Source organism: Panthera tigris, chromosome E2, assembly GCF_018350195.1.
Source record: "Panthera tigris isolate Pti1 chromosome E2, P.tigris_Pti1_mat1.1, whole genome shotgun sequence".
NCBI lineage: Eukaryota > Metazoa > Chordata > Mammalia > Carnivora > Felidae > Panthera > Panthera tigris.
The window spans coordinates 12,826,250-12,843,852 of NC_056674.1; the positions used below are offsets into that span (position 1 = coordinate 12,826,250).

A 17,603-nucleotide genomic window follows, 5' to 3' on the forward strand; every position below is an offset into this window, starting at 1 on the left:
TCTCTGTCCGTGCTTCTCCCAACGTCTCTCCCTCGCCTTTTGAGTGTATCCCCGTTCGCCGTTTCTCTGTTTCACCGTCTTCTAGGTCTCTGAAGTCTCTTCGCCAGACTGGACCCCCACCCCCACCCTAGCGGCCGCGGGCGCGGCCCCTTTAAGACGGCCCCGCCCCCGCCCCGCCCCGCCCGCGCCGCGCCGCGCCGCGCCCCTCCCCGCCCAGGTCAGCCAGTGGGCACCCGGCTTCCGCCGGCGCTGCGCCTCAGCTCGGTCCCACCCGGCCGCGAGCGCGATGGCGGGGGCTACACTGAGGTTCGCCGGGCGGCAGCTCAGCCAGCGCAGCGGGTCTGGAGTCCCCATCCTCCTACGGCAGGTGCGAGGACGCTGGACCCGCAACGGGACTACTGGGCGCTGGGCGGCGGCAGGGGCGGGACTCCGGGTTTCTTGAAAGGGAGGAGATCTGGGATCCCCGGGGCTTGGGGCCGGACTCCTGAGTCCTAGACGGAAGAGGCTGCTGGAGACCCTGATTTGGCGGGGAGTGTGTGTGTGTGTGGGGGGGGTATTGGAAAGTTGGGACTCATTGGTTCAGATGGAGTAAGGTGCAGGGGCCCCAGACTCCCGACGCCGAGGGGAAAGAAGGGTTTCTGCTTCTGGATCTTAGGAAGAGAATCGAATCGAGGCTCGGAGTCCTGGGTCCCCAGTGAGTGGAAGTCTGGTTCCGCGCTCTCACCTGTCCCACGCCCCCTTCCCAGATGTTTGAGCCCAAGAGCTGCACCTACACGTACCTGTTGGGTGACAGAGAGTCCCGTGAGGCCATTCTGATCGACCCGGTTCTGGAGACAGCGCCTCGGGATGCCCAGCTGGTCAAGGAACTGGGGCTGCGGCTGCTGTATGCTGGTCAGTCTGGAGACCGAACTCCTGGGTCTGAGGGAGGGCGTTGGGGGCTGGGAAGCCTGCGTCCTCCTCTGTGCCCTCCTGGACCTGGCCCTCCTTTCTCCCCCAGTGAATACCCACTGCCACGCGGATCACATTACGGGCTCAGGGCTGCTCCGGTCCCTACTCCCCGGCTGCCAGTCTGTCATCTCCCGCCTTAGCGGGGCCCAGGCTGACTTGCACATTGAGGATGGGGACTCCATCCACTTCGGGCGCTTCGTGAGTTGGATCCTGGGTCCCGAGAGGGTGGTGGCCTGGACTTCTTGGACCTAAGGGAAGAGGGGGCTGGGGGCTTGGGCTCCTGAATCCTGGGGTAGGAGGGGCCTCTGGCCTGGATTTCTGATCCCTGAATTTGTCTCTGGGAGGAGGGCGCCATAAACGCAGGTGGGGCACTGGGGCAAGAGGCTGGGCAGGTGTGTCTTTGGCCAGGCCCCTTGAGTCAACAACATTTGTGGAGTTTCCTACCACCTTGGAGCAGCTCTTTTGGCCTGGCATCTCCATAAAAGTTGATCGAGGGCTAAAATTCTGAAGCCGGGGCTGAGGGAGAGACCCAGCGCTGTCTTCTAGAGCCGCTGTTGGAGGAAGGAGCCTCCTGTTGCCCAGAGCCAGGATCAGGGTGAGGCCATCGAGGCGCCTAGGGCACAACATTTAAGGAGGTGTCCGCCCTCAGGGCCAGGCAAGGGCAGGGTGGGCACCTTCAAGCCACCACCTCCTTAAATGTCTCCCCCCACCCACCTCCCCCCTCCCCCCGCCACGTGCCAGCTTGTCTCACCCTTGGCATGGCTGTTGCTTCACACAGGAAGGGTCTGAAGGTTCCTACCTCTTTTTCACTGTCACAGGCCTAGTCAGCAGATTTCCAGCCAGAATTTCAACCCAGAACAATAGATAGAGGTGGAGGGGGGGCTGGGGGAGGAGAAACACCTAACAAAGCTTTTGTTTTTCTGATCAGACTGGCTAAAGATACGGAGAGTCTGGCTGACTTTGGGGACAGAATGGTCAAGGGATAGGATGAAGTCTTGGCCTCCAGGTTAGACGGTTTTGCTAAATGGGGATAGTTTATATGAGTCAGAGCATTTAGAGGAAATGAGGGCTGTGTGTGGGATCAGAGGGCTTAGCTACATGGATGTGGCCTCTTCATTTCAAGTCCTCTTCTGGAAGCGGGTAAAAAAAAATGCACTGTACTTTTACATACACTGCACGTAATTGTCAGGTATTAGCAAGCACTTCTTGAGTTGAGAAGGCTTAGAAGAGTGAAAAACTGTTGGGATTTTGTGTCAAGATGAGCCCTTTTTTAGACTGACTGACTGAATGAATGCATGCATGCATGTTGAAGGGTTTAGCTGTGGCGAATTTAGCTTCAGTGTCTTTTTTTTTTTTTAAGTTTATTTATTTATTTTAAGAGAGGGGAGGGGCAGAGAGAGAGAGGGAGAGAGAGAGAATCCCAAGCAGGAGCCACACCGTCCGCGCAGAGCCCGATGTAGGGCTCAGACCCAGGAACGCTGAGATCATGACCCGAGCCCAAGTCAAGAGTTGGATGCTTAACTGAACTAGCCACCCAGGTGCCCCTTCTGTGTCTGTTTTTGTTTTTTTAAAAAAAATTTTTTTTTTTAACGTTTATTTATTTTTGAGACAGAGAGAGACAGAGCATGAATGGGGGAGGGGCAGAGAGAGAGGGAGACACAGAATCTGAAACAGTCTCCAGGCTCTGAATTGTCAACACAGAGCCCGACGTGGGGCTCAAACTCACGGACTGCGAGATCATGACCTGAGCTGAAGTCGGATGCGTAACCGACTGAGCCACCCAGGCACCCCTGTGTCTGTTTTTTTTGAACAACTTAATTGGTATAATTCACAAACCGTCCAATTCATCCATTGGAACTTTACACTTCTTAGTATATTCAGAGTTGAGTCCATCCGTCACCACAATTAATTTTAGAATATTTTTGTCACTTCCAAAAGAAATCCCACTCCCCCTGATTGTCACCCCAGCCCCCTCCCCTCTTGCCCCTACAGCCTTAGGCAACCATTAATCTCCTTTGTGTTTCTACAGGCTTGTGTATTCTGGGTATTTCATAGAGACGGAATCATGTGTTATATGGCCTTTTTTGACGCGCTTCTGTTGCTGACCCTACATTTTCAAGGTTCACCTGTATTGTAGCACCTATCAGCATTTCATTCTTTTTTATGGCTGAGTACTCTTCCATTGTGTGAATATACCTCATTCATTCATCCATCAGCCAATAGACATTTTAGCTCTTTCCACTTTTTGGCAATGGTAAATGATGCTGCTAAAATACTCATGTACGAGTTTTTGTGTGTCCCTCCATTTTCATTTCTTTTTGCATATATATATATATATATATATATATATATATATATATATATACACACACACCTAGGATGGAATTGCTAAATCAATAATCACTCTATATATTTAATACTTTGAGGACCCGACTGACCGATATCCAAAGTGGCTGCACCATTTTATGTTCCCACCAGCAGCGAATGAAAGTGCTAGTTTCTGGGCATCCTTGCCAACCCTTGCCAGTACCTGTCTTTATGATTATTCAGTGTTCTGTGTGGTTTTCATTTGTGTTCTTTAGATACCTTTAGCAATGGCCACATTTTTTTCCTCCCTCATTTTCTTCCCCCCATTTTATTTATTTATTTATTTATTTAAAAATTTTTTTTAATATTTATTTATTTCTGAGACAGAGAGAGACAGAGCATGAGATGGGGAGGGGCAGAGAGAGAGGGAGACAGAGGATATGAAGCAGGTTCTGTGCTGACAGCAGAGAGACCAATGCAGGGCTCGAACTCATGAACCATGAAATCAAGACCTGAGCCAAAGTCTGATGCTAAACCGACTGAGCCACCCGGGCACCCTGTAAATTCCTACATATGTTTACACTTGAGCATCCATTGCTAAGATCCAGATACAGAACATACCTATCACCCCAGAAGTTTTCCTTGTCTTTCTCCCTGGCCATTGACACCCGCATCAAAACACCATTCTTCTTACTTATTTTTTTATTTCTAATTTTTTTTTCCCTTATGAGAAGGACTTTTTTTTTGATGAAATTTTTTAATTTTATTTTTTATTTTTTAAAATTTACATCCAAATTAATTAGCATATAGTGAAACAATGATTTCGGGAGTAGATTCCTTAGTGCCTCTTACCCATTTAGCCCATCCCCCTTCCCACAACCCCTCCCGTAACCCTCAATTTGTTCTCCATATTTAGGAGTCTTTTCTGTTTGGTCCCCCTCCCTGTTTTTATACTATTTTTGTTTCCCTTCCCTGTGTTCATCTGTTTTGTCTCTTAAAGTCCTCATATGAGTGAAGTCATATGATTTGTGTTTTTCTCTGACTGACTAATTTCACTTAGCATAATACCTTCCAGTTCCATTCACGTAGTTGCAAATGGCAAGATTTCATTCTTTTTGATTGCCGAGTAATACTCCATTGTACATATATATACCACATCTTCTTTATCTGTTCATCCATCGATGGACATTTGGGCTCTTCCCATACTTTGGCTATTGTCGATAGTGCTGCTATAAACATGGGGGTGCGTGTGTCCCTTCGAAATAGCACACCTGTATCCTTTGGATAAATGCCTAGTCGTGCAATTGCTGGGTCGTAGGGTAGTTCTATTTTTAGTTTTTTGAGGAACCTCCATACTGTTTTCCAGAGTGGCTGCACCAGCTTGCATTCCCAGAGAAGGACTTTTAAGATTTATAATATTAGCTCCTTTCTTCCTTCCTTCCTTCCTTCCTTCCTTCCTTCCTTCCTCCCTCCCTCCCTCCCTCCCTCCCTCCTTCCTTCCTTCCTTCCTTCCTTCCTTCCTTCCTTCCTTTCTTGGCTGGATGCCTAACGTGGGACTTGAACTCACTACCCTGAAATCAAGAATCACATGCTTTACTGACTGAGCCAGCAGGCGCCCCTCTTCTGACTTATTTAATCACAGATTAGTTCTATGTGTTCTGGACCTTGTCAACAGGAGTCATACAATGTGTGTTCTTTTGTGCCTGGCTTCTTTTACTCCACACAATGTTGTATATAGTTGTAGTCCTTTCCTTCTGTTGCTATATAGCAGAGATTGGCAAACTTCTTCTGTAAAGGACCAGACAGTAACTGTTTTCGGTTCTGCAGGCCATATGGTCTCTGTTGTAACCACTCAGTTGTGTTGGTGTGAAAGCAGTCGTAGACAATGCATAAATGAATAAGCATGGCTGTGCTCCAATAAAACTTTATTTATGGCCTCCGAAATTTTCATTTTGGCATTCTCATGTATTATGAAATACCACTCCCATTTTTATTTATTTTTCCAACCATGAAAAAAGTGTAAAAACCACTCTTAGCCCTCAGGCCATACAAAAACAGGTGACAGGCCAAATTTGGTGCAGCAGCCATAGTTTGCCAACCCCTGATGTAGAGCATTTCACTATATGAATTTATGGCAGTCTATCCATTTTCCTTTTGCTGATTCCAGTTTTTGGCTATTATGAACTAATGCGACTGTGAGGGGTACTTATACAGATCTCTTGGTGGACACTGTTCTCAATTCCAAGGAATGGACTTTCTGGGTCATAGGACTGACATACGCTTAACTTGAGTAGAAATTGCCAGTTTTTTTTGAGCTGGTTGTATGTTTTGCATTCACAGTGGGCCAGATTTGGATGGTTTCACTGCAGAAATAAATTTCTGTTTTAATGAGCAATGAGATGTGAACATTTCAGCTCCCATGAGGAGTGGCAGATTCAGAAAGTTAGTCTTGTTTGTTTAATATGTTAATTTAGAGCATTGCCAGATACTGATCCCCCAGATCCCACTTTAGAGATTCTGATTTAATTGTTAGGGGTGAACACAGGGAACCAGTATATTTCAAAAGCTCACAGGTGGGGTGCCTGGCTGGCTCAGTCAGCAGAGCTTGTGACTCTTGATCTCGAGGTTAAGTCCAAGCCCCACGTTGGGTGTAGAGATGACTTAAAAATAAAATATTAAGAAAAATAAAATAAAAGCTCCCAGGTGGTCCTCTTGTAGTCCAAATGAGGATTTCAGTGCTTCCTTCTATTTGGAACTATTTGAATTGGGGAACCCTCCCAACATTTTATGAAAAATGGCAAGCATACAGAAAAGTTGAAAGAAAAATTGACCGTGTACGTCGGGTCCATCCATCACCTGTCTTAATTTTTGACTCATCGTCAAGTTGTAGATATCTGTACACTGTCCTCTGAACATCACAACTAATGTCGTTTTCTTTCACAAAGGAAAGGAAGGCTGATGGAGGTTCAGAGTATTTAGCTGCAGTGGGAAAAGACATTTTGGGTTTTTGAGTTCAGAGTGCACAGAAATAGTGGTTGGTTATATCAAGATTAAGTGTTTTGTTTTGCTTTGTTTAAGTTTACTTATTTATTTTGAGAGAGAATCCCAAGCAGGCTCTGCGCTCACAGATGGCGGGACTCGAACTCACAAACCATGAGATCATGGCCTGAACCAAAATCAGGAGTCAGATGCCTAACCCACTGAGCCACCCAGGAGCCCCCAAGATGAAGTGCTTTTGAATAAAGGAGTCGTGGCATGAACCTGGGGACCAAATGGAATAGGAGGCAAGAGTTCGCCTGCCACCAGGGGGCAGTGTGGGCCGTGGGAACTGCGAGGCGAGTGAGCTTGCGGGGCGGGTCTCTTTCCTGTTGGTTCAGGGGATGGGACCAAGTTTGAGAAGCTACCCCTGCAGCGGGAAGCCCCCCGGGAAGGAGCACCTGCTGAAAGGTGTCACGTATTTGCAGCACCGTGGATGGGAAGAAGAAATGTGAAAGAATGTGCGGTTAGGCAGGCCTATGGAATCCCTGCAGAATATTCTGCCGCTGAGATTATCCAGTTTCAAGAACAGGTGACCTGCGTGAGGTCAAGGTATTAGGTGCTTACCCCCACAACTTTTTTTTTTTTAATTTTTTAATTTTTTTGAGAGAGGGAGGCAGAGGGTCTGAATGGCGCCCCTGAATAAAAAATAAATAAAACATACCTATTCAGAGATCCAACAAAATTTACTTCATTAGAAGTTAAAACTGAGACTTTTTTTTTTAACACAAGAATATCCAAGTACTCCCATCAGCCGTCAGAGCAGTGACGTCATCACCAGCCACGGAGCTTCTAGAAAACACCACCGAACTCTGATGGGAGAATGACAGTAAGAAGGGTAGAAGAAGTCTTCCTACTCTCGTGAAAATAGTTTTCACCTCGCAGACCCTCAAGGTTCCCTTGACCACACTTTGAGAACAATTCTTTTACAAAATCTTTGTCACAGAAAATATACAATAATTCTGAAATCATTCTTAAATCCAGGCCATGAATCATTTTTAAGGCTGTTTTTAGGAACCAGGACCCAACGAGGTTCATGTAAATCTAGAACACTTTACGGCCACCTGGGTGGCTCAGTTGGTTAAGTGTCGACTCTTGAGTTCTGCCCAGGTCATGACCTCATGGGTGTGGGATTTAAGTCCCATGTTGGGCTCTGTGATGAGCGTGGGGCCTGCTTGGTCTTTCTCCCTCTCTCTGCCCCTTCTCCTCTCACTCTCTCTCTAAATAAGTAAACTTTTTTTTAAAGCCACAACAAATAATTCTACAATAGTTTCATACCCTTTCTGCACCATGACATTGACTTCTGAAGTTTCCGGCCTGTTGTCTTGTAGAACGTTCCACGTGCTGGGTGCGTCCAGTTGTTTGCTCGTGGTGTCATTCAATTTCTTCTTCTTTGCTGGCAACTGGAATAGATGGTATATATTTTGATATCGGTTAGTGGTAATAATGAGAATTTAACAATAGTTAACAAGCATTGTGGGTTTGCTTCTTGCCACACACTTTGCTGAGGTCTGTAAGTGCATTTCCTCAGCTTTTGTCTGGAAGGATTTTCATAATCAAACATTGCTGCAGGCAGCAGGGAGTGGTGGGGCCTGTGGCAAATGTTAGGGTGTGTGTTCTGTGTATGAGGCGGGACACCCACTGCACAATTCGAGTTGATTATGCATGTTTAGGAATGTAGTCTGTCTACTGCCAAGCCTTCTCTCTCTTTTTTTAATAGAAGCTGCAAATATACGTTCTTCAGAAATCTTCCACTTTTTTTTTTTTTTTTTTTTTGAGAGAGAGAGCACGCAAGTGTGTGTGAGCTGGGGAGGGGCAGAGAGAGAGGGAGACACAGAATCCGAAGCAGCCCCCGGGCTCCGAGCTGTCAGCACAGACATGGGGCTTGAACTCACCACGCATGAGATCATGACTTGAGCCAAAGTTGATGCTTAACCTGCTGAGCCACCCAGGCGCCCCAAGAGAGAATGTTAAGCAGGTTCCGTGCTGTCAGCGTGGAGCTCGACAGAGCCCAATGCAGGGCTCCATCTCATGACCTTGAGATCATGACCTGAGCCGAAATCAAGAGTGGGATGCTCAACTAACTGGGCCAGCAGACACCCCCGAAATCTTCTACTCCTTAAGGGTAGACTACAAATGCAGACTTCTCATAACTCCTGAGCAGTCCAAACAAAACACTTCTATGGCTGAATCTGGCCCTTGGGCCTTTGCTGTTTCTTCTCTGACAAACAGATCTCAACCTTCATAACCACATAGTGAGATCAGAAATATTCTCCCCATTTTACAGAGAAGGAAATATTTTCCCCCTTTTAAAGAGGGGAAGTGACTTGCCCCAAAATTACACTGAGAAAGTGGCCAAGCGGGGATTTGAACCCAGGAGGCCTTGTTCCAGTAGATCAGTGTTTTTACAAATTTTAAAACATCATCATGATTATGTTACTTTTATTATACAGCAAATATTGTGTGCTGGGCATTTTTCTAAGTGCTTTACAGATACAAAATAATTTGATCCTTGTAATAGCCCTATGGGGTGGGGACACTTATTATCCCCATTTTACAAATGAGTAGAGAAGCCCAGAGAGGTGAAGTGACTTGTGCAAGGACACACAGCTAGTAATAGCTGAGCCAAATTTAGAACCCATGTCACCTGGCTCAGGAAACTGTTCTTGACCACTGGTCCGTGCACCTTCGCCATGAGATGGGATGTTTTTCTTCTGGATTCGCCAATGAAACCTCCACTTCATGAAATACCACTTCCCTGTACTGTGTAGTGGGCACCCTGAGATTTCTCACTGTATCCTATCCCCCTCCTTGCCCCATCCATCCTATTCCATTCCACACCTTTCTGCTCTTCTGTGTCTAGTGCATTTTATTTGCTTTTGTCTTATCCGTGAGATTCGTTCATATTCTAGTATATGGTTATAGTTGGCACGTTCTTATTCTCATCCTGTGCCTCAGTTTCCTCATCTGCAGAATGGGCACAGGAACGGTACCTACGTCATAAGGGTGTGTGTGGACTGAGTGAGTTCAGTCGAGTTGAACACTTAGAGGAGAGCCCGGCACAGGAGAAGGGGTCAGTCAATGTCAGGGCTCTTGGAAATGAGTCGATCTGACTAATGGGTGAAGAGGGAAGGGTGTACCTAGCAGAGAGAATTGCATGGGCAAGAGGTGTGGAAAAACCTGGTGCTTTCTGGAAATGACCCTGGGTTTCAGAGTAGCTGGGCGTGTTGAGAAATGGAGGATGTTATAGGACACTGGGCTGTGAAGGTGGACAGGCACCAGAGCAGGGGCATTTCAAAAGTTAGGCCGAGGACCCAGAACTCTGCCCTGGGGACAGTGGGAGCCAAGGAAGAGTCTTGAGCAGAGAGGAGCAGGTTTGAATCTGGGCAATAGAAACCCCCTTCAGGGTCATGCGGGAGACGGATGGAGGCTGGCGGGCCAGGGAGGATGCTGGTGGTTGTTCCGAGCAGGAGAGGATGAGGCCCAAGATGGGTGGGACGGTGGGAGGTACATGGTGGTGGAGGACGGATTCTAGATATTCCAGAGAAGGGAACGGCCAGGGATCCTGCTCACTAGCCAAGCCACTTGCGACACAGATTCCATCACCAAGGGCCTAAGGAATCTTGATCTACGTGGCAAGCAGGATTTTGCTCAATTGATATTAAAATTTTGCCCAATTTATACACATACATAATTACATATACCATATATATACTTTTACCGTACCATATAGACCATATAGATACTTTCTAACTGTACTGGTTGTTCATGGCTGATGTCCTTCTGATTGGTCAATACCCATTGCTACAACTGTGATTAACTACTTTGAACACTACTCCTGATCATCCATCACAACATTTAGTTTGAAAGACACCCATGTCTTTTGTTTTAAAAAAAAAATTCAGAGATACAGGGTTAGTATCCAAAATCTATAAAGAACTTATCAAACTCAATACCCAAAAAACACATAATCGGTGAAGAAATGGGCAAAAGAGATGAATAGACACTTCTCCAAAGAAGACATCCAGCCGGCCAACCGCCACATGAGAAGATGCTCCACGTCACTCATCATCAGGGAAATACAAATCAAAACCACAATGAGGTACCTCCTTACACCTGTCAGAATGGCGAACATTAACAACTCAGGCAACGACAGATGTTGGCAAGGATGTGGAGAAAGGGGAACACTTTTGCACTGCTGGTGGGAATGCAAGCTGGTGCAGCCACTCTGGAAAACAGTATGGAGGTTCCTCAAAAAACTAAAAATGGAACTACCCTACGACCCAGCAATTGCACGACTAGGCATTTATCCGCGGAGTACAGGGATGCTGTTTTGAAGGGGCACATGCACCCCCACGTTTATAGCAGCACTATCGACAATTGCCAAAGTATGGAAAGAGCCCAAATGTCCATCGATGGATGAATGGATAAAGAAGATGTGGTCTATATATACAATGGAGTATTACTCAGCAATCAAAAAGAAGGAAATCTTGCCATTTGCAACACTGGATAGAACTGGAGGGTATTATGCTAAGTAAAATTAGTCAGAGAAAGACAAAAATCATATGACTTCACTTATATGAGGACTTTAAGACACAAAACAGATAAACACAAAGGAAGGGAAGGAAAAATTAGATAAAAACAGAGAGGGAGACAGGTGATAAGAGACCCTTAAACACAGAGAACAAACTGAGGGCTGCTGGCGGGGTGTTGGGTGGGGGGTGGGCTAAATGGGCAAGGGGCATTAAGGAGGACACTTGTTGGGATGAGCACTGGGTGTTCTATGTAAGTGATAAATCAGTAAATTCTATTCCTGAAACCACTGTCACACTGTATGTTAACTAACTTGGATTTAAATAAAAATAAAATGAAATAAAGGCTCCTGAGAAAGAAAAATTCAGAGAGTACAGAAACAGACCAAATAAAAAGTGAAAGATCATCCCTTTGCTGCCACCAAAAGGTGTTAATTTGGTGCAGGATGCCTGCGATTTTTCCCACAAGCTTTTGCAAGGTCTGTGATTTTGCTTTGCATTTGTTTGGCATTGCGCATCTATCCTATTATATATGAGCTAGGAAGGTGTTTGGCTGAAAAACCAATACATGACTTAAAAAAACCATACAGTGGCTTAAATAATCGGATGTTCAATGTTCTCCTGTAATAGAGTCTGGAAGAAGGCAGTCATGGTCCGATTAAGCAGCGCTATCATTTTGGGGATTCTTTTTCATGGTTGCAAGGTGGTTGCTGCAGCTGCAGCCATCACACCTTTGTCCAGAACCAGATGAAGTGGGAAGGAGAGGTGGCAAACTCTTGTATCAGGAAGGGAAAAGCTTTCTCAGACGTTCTCAGACATTTACGGAGACCTTGGTGGCCAGAGAACCGTGTCAGAAGCCACCCAAGCTACCACGGAGGCTAAGGAAGTGCTTGGCTGGGCACACGGATGCCCCGAGCCAAACTGGAGACCTGTGAGTGGGGAAGGGCAGAATGGGTGCTGGGTGTGGACACAGGGTCTGCACATGGTGCCCTTCTATAATCTGCTGATTAGACTGACCTGGACCAGGATGCTAATTGGTGGGAAGGGTGCTATGTGAGCGGGGAACTAATCTTCTAAGTGGTTGTTAGATCATTAGGGTAACAATTGTTTTCTGACAGTTGCTTCCCTGAACTGAGTGTGGGAATTTAGATAATGAGGATTTTCCTGAGTGGGCGTTTTTTGCACATGTGTCGGAAGTTCTTAACAGTACTTAACAGCAGTAACTTTGAGGGGTCAGAAAGAGTGCACATTTGAGATGCTGGTAAACACTACAAACTTGCCCTCTGAAATGGCTACATGGAGTCATACCCGCGTCCCGGGAAACAAAAGGGCTTGCTTCAAACACCCTGAGCAATACCCTAACAGTTGCCAATCTGGTACGTGAAAAGTGAGGGTTTTTAACATTTAAATCTCCCTCCTTTTCTCCCAAAAAAGGGAGATCAAATATTGTTTCAGATGGTTTTTGACTATTTGTTTCCTCTTCCATAATTGCCTCTTTTTTTTTTCTTTTGTGCATTTTTCTTTTGGGAGTTTTTATTGATGCTTAGGAGCTGTTTATATATGATGGCTATTCACACTTTATAATACTTTCTTATACATGCTGCTAATATTGTCTGAGTTTTTTGTCTTTTAACTCTTATTTTGTTCTTTTCTATGATGAAGTTAAACTATGTGGTCATCCTTGTCACTGTTTTTCCTTATATGTGTGTGTGTGTGTATGTGTGTGTATAATCTCCTTATGTATTTATAGGATTATATATATCTCTGGGGTGCCTGGCTGGCTCAGTCGGTTAAGCGTCTGACTTCAGGTCAGGTCATGATCTCGCGGTTCGTGAGTTCCAGCCCCACGTCGGGCTCTCTGCTGACAGCTCAGAGCCTGGAGCCTGCTTCTCATTCTGTGTCTCCCCCTCTCTCTGCCCCTCCCTGCTCATACTCTGTCTCTCTCTGTTTCTCAATAATAAATAAATGTTAAAAAAAAGTCATGTTTTAAAAAAAAGATTATATATATCTTTATATGATTTTATATATATTCTTATATACTCATAATATCCTTATATATTTTCCTCTAGAATTCTTTTTTCTCTCTCTAGAATTCTTATGGTTCTTTTAATGTTTACATCTTTAGTTTATCCTGAATTTTGTGTTTTACTTTTAATTATAAAATGACATGTTTTCTGTTTAAAAATTGTTAATGTAGGAAAAGCCTAAAGAAAAAAATATATTTTGAGTGAATGAATAAATTTTTTTTAAAAGATGACACTGTACAAGTTTTTTTTTTTTTTTTAATCTGCTTTTAGCACTTACCGGATATTTAACATATTTTCATGTCATTAAATATTTGTGTATAGCATCTTTAATTTCATTTCAATAACATAATTTTATTATTTAATTTTTTAAATGTGTATTTATTTATTTTGAGAGAGAGAGAGAGAGCGAGCGAGCAGGTGCGTGGGGGAGGGGCAGAGAGAGAGGGAGAGAGAGAATACCCAACAGGCTCCATGCTGTCAGTGCAGAGGCAGACGATGCCTGGCTCGATCCCATGAACAGCAAGATCATGACCTGAGCTGAAATCAAGAGTCAGGCGCTTAACTGACTGAGCCACCCAGGCACACCTAATCTTTTTGCAAAAAACTATGCTAGCTAGATGTGATCCTGAGGTGGGATGGGTGCTTCTGGGGTCAGTTTTGCCATCAGACCAGAGTCCTTGGCTTATTGATAACTGTCTGTACTCTCCTTCCCCACCAGGCCTTGGAGACCCGGGCCAGCCCCGGCCACACCCCAGGCTGTGTCACCTTCGTCCTGAATGACCACAGCATGGCCTTCACTGGAGATGCCCTGCTCATCCGAGGGTGTGGGCGGACGGACTTCCAGCAAGGTCACAGACCCCCTTCTCCAGCCTGAGATCGTAGGATGGTTATGCGTGGGCCAGAGTTTTAAGTACCTGTTGTAAGAATGAATGAATGGGTGTTAGAATGACACCAGAGTTTTAAGGACCTGTTGTAAGAATGAATGAATGGGGGTTTTAGGTGGTCAGGATTAGATTCAAGAAGTTTAGATGCTGGAGTCGGGGAGAGTTAGAGTCATGGCCCTTGGGGGGCAGATGCAGTGGTTTACTGTATTGAGGGACAGTTAGATTCAAGGGGGGGCATTAGTTATCTATCGCTGTGAAACAAATGACCCCAGAGTGTAATGACTTAAAACAATGATTAACATTATCTCGCATAACTTCTGAGAGTCAGGACTCTGGGAGTAGCTTAGCTGGGTGGTTCCGGCTCAGCATCTTTCATGGAGGGCACAGTCAAGCTAGGGCCTGGGCTGCAGTCATCTGAAGGCATGACTGGGGCTGGAGGGTCCGCTTCCAAAGGCACCTCACTCACATGGCTGGCAAGCTGGCTCCCACTGTTGGCAGGAGGCCTCAGTTTCTCACCATGTGACCTCTCCATGGGGGTGCTTTGTCTTCATGACCTGGCAGCGGGGTTCCTCCAGAGGGCATGATCAGAGAGATGCAACGGGCAAGCAGTCCGAAGCCCTAACTTTTTCTTAATGACCTAGTCTCAGAAGTTAACCTCTGTCATTTCTGCAATATCCTATTTATTCGTTGCAAGTCACTTAGTGGAGACCACTAAGTCAAGGCGAGGGGAAAAGGATCACATTTTGAACAGAAAAGTGTCAGTGAGTTTGTGGACATATATTTATTATTTATTTTAATAATATTTTAATATTTATGCTTCACGGAATTTGTATGTCACCCTAGCATAGGGGCCACGCTCACCTTTTCTGTATCCTTCCAATTGTAGTGTATGTACCGCCCAAGGGAGCCCTTTTTTATTTATTTATTTTTTTTTAAGTAATCTCTACATCCAACGTGGGACCTGAACCCACAACCCCAAGCTCAAGAGTCACATGCTCTACCGACTGAGCCAGCCAGGCGCCCCTGTGGACATATTTTTAAACCCCATAAGCAGTTTGGCTGCTGGAGGTGTCGCAGCGGGGAGGGGTGTGAGTTTGATTCAGGAGTTCGGCTGCTAGGGGGGCAGTTAGATTCAGGAGTTGCACTGTGGGAAGGGAGTTTAGTTTCAGAACCTCTGGGTGTGCCTGCCCTTCAGCGTGTGCGTGCGACTACGGGGCTGACACTAGATTGGGAGGATTTAGCTGCCCTGATAAAGACAGAGGAAAGATAGGACAACCCTGAGCTGGAAGTGTGTAACCAGAGCCCCAGGCTGCCTCTTGCTTCCTCTTCCTCTCCTTATGCCTCCGTCTGTGTCTGTCTGTTTCTTTCCGAGGTGCCTCATCTCCCATTTATCCACTCCCGGCACAGTTACGAAATTGAAGGATTGGGCTGACATGAATGGCGGGAATGATGGTCTAGAGAGGTTTGCCCCCGCCCCAATTGAGGACTCAGAGGTTGTTGTTGGAACCATTCTCTTTGGCCTCATGTCTTCAGTTTCTTACCTTCTAGTCCAGCCTCCCTGCCCTGAAGCTTTTCTTGGCATCCCCAGGCTGAGGGCACAACTCCCTGGTGCTTCAGGATCTCACCCCAACCTTACTTACCACCATGGTGAATTTCTCACCATTCCTCAATTCTTCGCCTATGCTGTTCCATCTGTCTAGAATGCCCTTTCCTCTCTTTCTGTGCCTAGGCAGAGGGGTCCTGGCAGGAAATGAGGGGGGCAGTTTAGCTATGTGGTTTTATCCTCCCACCCTTTTCTTGAAGGAAGGGATTAGAGGGCTCCTGTCCTGTTGATTCACTCCTCTGAACTTTCCCTCCCCAGGCTGTGCTAAGACCTTGTACCACTCGGTCCATGAAAAGATCTTCACGCTTCCAGGAGACTGTCTGGTCTACCCTGCTCATGATTACCATGGTGAGGGCTTCCTGGGGGAGGTATGGGACTTCCATAACTTTCCATTTGAGAGGGCGTACCAAACCGCTGTAGTCCTTGTGGGGCATGGAGACTACAATTCCTAGAAATTCCTCTGGCCAAAAAAGATTAAGTGCTTAGGTGTGCCGAGTGTGGATGGAGAAACTACAACTAGAATTCCGGAGGGCAGGAGTTTTCCTGGGACTTCCTTATAGAGCTTAGGGAAGGTGGGAAACTACATTTCCCATAGTGCCCTTTGAGGAGAGCCAGCGACCTCAGAAACATTCTGGGAAGAGCCTATTAGTCCCAGGCCTGAGATGCGCCCTAAGCCTCCTGGGAAGTGTAGTCCTAGGAAGCCCCAGGCACTTGCCAGGTTGACATTCTTCCCCTCCCTTGGCCACTAGGGCTCACAGTGTCCACTGTGGAGGAGGAGAGGACTTTGAACCCTCGGCTCACTCTCAGCTGTGAGGAATTTGTCAAGGTCATGGACAACCTGAACTTGCCCAAGCCTCAGCAGATAGGTGAGCATTTGGGGGCCGGGACTGCTGGGTCTGAGGGAGGGTGGGGCTCAGGGCCAGAACTCTAGTTTCCCAAAGAAGAGGGGCTCCTAGGATTTCTGGGTCCCCAGGGGGGCGTGAGGGGGTCTGCTGGAGCCCTTTGTTTTAACCTTGGTTTCTTCCTTTCAGACATTGCGGTTCCAGCTAATATGCGCTGTGGGATCCAGACTCCCCCTTCCTGACCTGGCTTTGTCAGGTGCTCATATCCGTTAAGAATGCACTAGGTGGGGTACAGAGGGGGGCGCCATCACCGAAGCCTCTCTTCTTCCCCTCCCTCACCAGCCCTTGAGCTTCTTAAATAAAATTTAAAAAGTTTCTTTTTGTTTTGTTTTGTTGTTGCTCTGAATCTTATTTCTGTCCATTTTCTGGGGGAACCAGTTGGTTTTCTGGGCTGAGGTGTCTGGTCTAGAGAGGCCAAGGGGGTGAGCAAGGTCACTGAAGATCCAGGGTGCCTGGAAGGAGGAAATTTTCCAACTCACAAGATCAGAAACTCGTATCTGGGGCAGGGCTTCTCACCTCCTTGGATTAGAACACGGTCTTGAGTTTGAACCACTTCTACCTGTATGTAAGACCCAGGATAAGGTGCTCCACTTCTCCGGGCCTCAGTTTCAATCTGTAAGATGGAAATAATACTAATAATAGGGTGTCATGATGACATAAGGAATCCACATGTATGAGGTGCTTGGCACCCTCCCCACATGGCCGGGTTCCTATCAGTGGTGACAATTATTGTAACTATCATTTGGAATGATCTTCCAGGCATTTCCTGGCTGCGCCAGAGTGACAGTATGCCTAATGGTTAAGAACACAGACTTTCCAGAGAACAACTCCAGCTTTAAGATTAACAACATGTATAGACTTTGTGCACATTTGTCCCTCTCAGCCTCAGTTTCCCCAGCTATAAAATGGAGATGGTAATCCCTTTCTCATTAGGCTACTGTAAGGATGAAATTAACGTGTATAAAGTGTTTAGCACAGCTCCTGACATCCAATAATCCTTTCTCACGTGCCGATTATTTTCCTGTTTTTGCCCAGAGAGGAAAGGGTCTGGCTGAGACCTTTAACCTCTGCCCTCCACCCCATAACAGATGGGGGGGGGGGGGCACACTTTCCCGGTCTGTGGGCGGGTCTCTGACTCAGCTCAGGGCACCCCCTCCCCTTGCCCAGCTCCCCAAACCGGTCGGAGCCCTTCTAAAGGGCTCATTAGAGGGGAGAGGCCCCTATCTCCCTTCCCCCCCCTTTTCTTTCAGGATTCCCGGGGTCTGGGCCTTAGGGAGGCATTTATACATAGGTGATCAAGACGAGTAGCCCTTTAGGGGACGGGAACGGGGCGGGGGGGTACTGGAGGCAGAGTGGGGGGTCGC

General features: G+C 46.6%; 1 protein-coding gene and 1 pseudogene across 1 annotated transcript; one reads left to right on the forward strand and one right to left on the reverse strand.

Moving 5' to 3' along the window:
- Nucleotides 1–223: 223 nt before the first annotated feature.
- On the forward strand, nucleotides 224–16,555 carry ETHE1 (ETHE1 persulfide dioxygenase). The gene is made up of 7 exons (XM_042969501.1): nucleotides 224–367; nucleotides 747–891; nucleotides 998–1,146; nucleotides 13,569–13,698; nucleotides 15,596–15,685; nucleotides 16,087–16,203; nucleotides 16,369–16,555. Exons 1-7 carry the CDS (start codon nucleotides 287–289, stop codon nucleotides 16,419–16,421), a joined length of 765 nt encoding a protein of 254 aa, XP_042825435.1. The 5' UTR covers nucleotides 224–286; the 3' UTR covers nucleotides 16,422–16,555.
- LOC122234455 lies at nucleotides 14,530–14,642 on the reverse strand (annotated as a pseudogene).
- Nucleotides 16,556–17,603: the final 1,048 nt, after the last annotated feature.

Coding starts and splice junctions, on each gene's coding strand:
- ETHE1 (XM_042969501.1), top strand. CDS start 287: ATGGCGGGGGCTACACTGAGGTTCGCCGGGCGGCAGCTCAGCCAGCGC. Junction 368..746: donor TCCCCATCCTCCTACGGCAG/GTGCGAGGACGC, acceptor CCCCCTTCCCAG/ATGTTTGAGCCCAAGAGCTG. Junction 13,699..15,595: donor GCGGACGGACTTCCAGCAAG/GTCACAGACCCC, acceptor TTCCCTCCCCAG/GCTGTGCTAAGACCTTGTAC.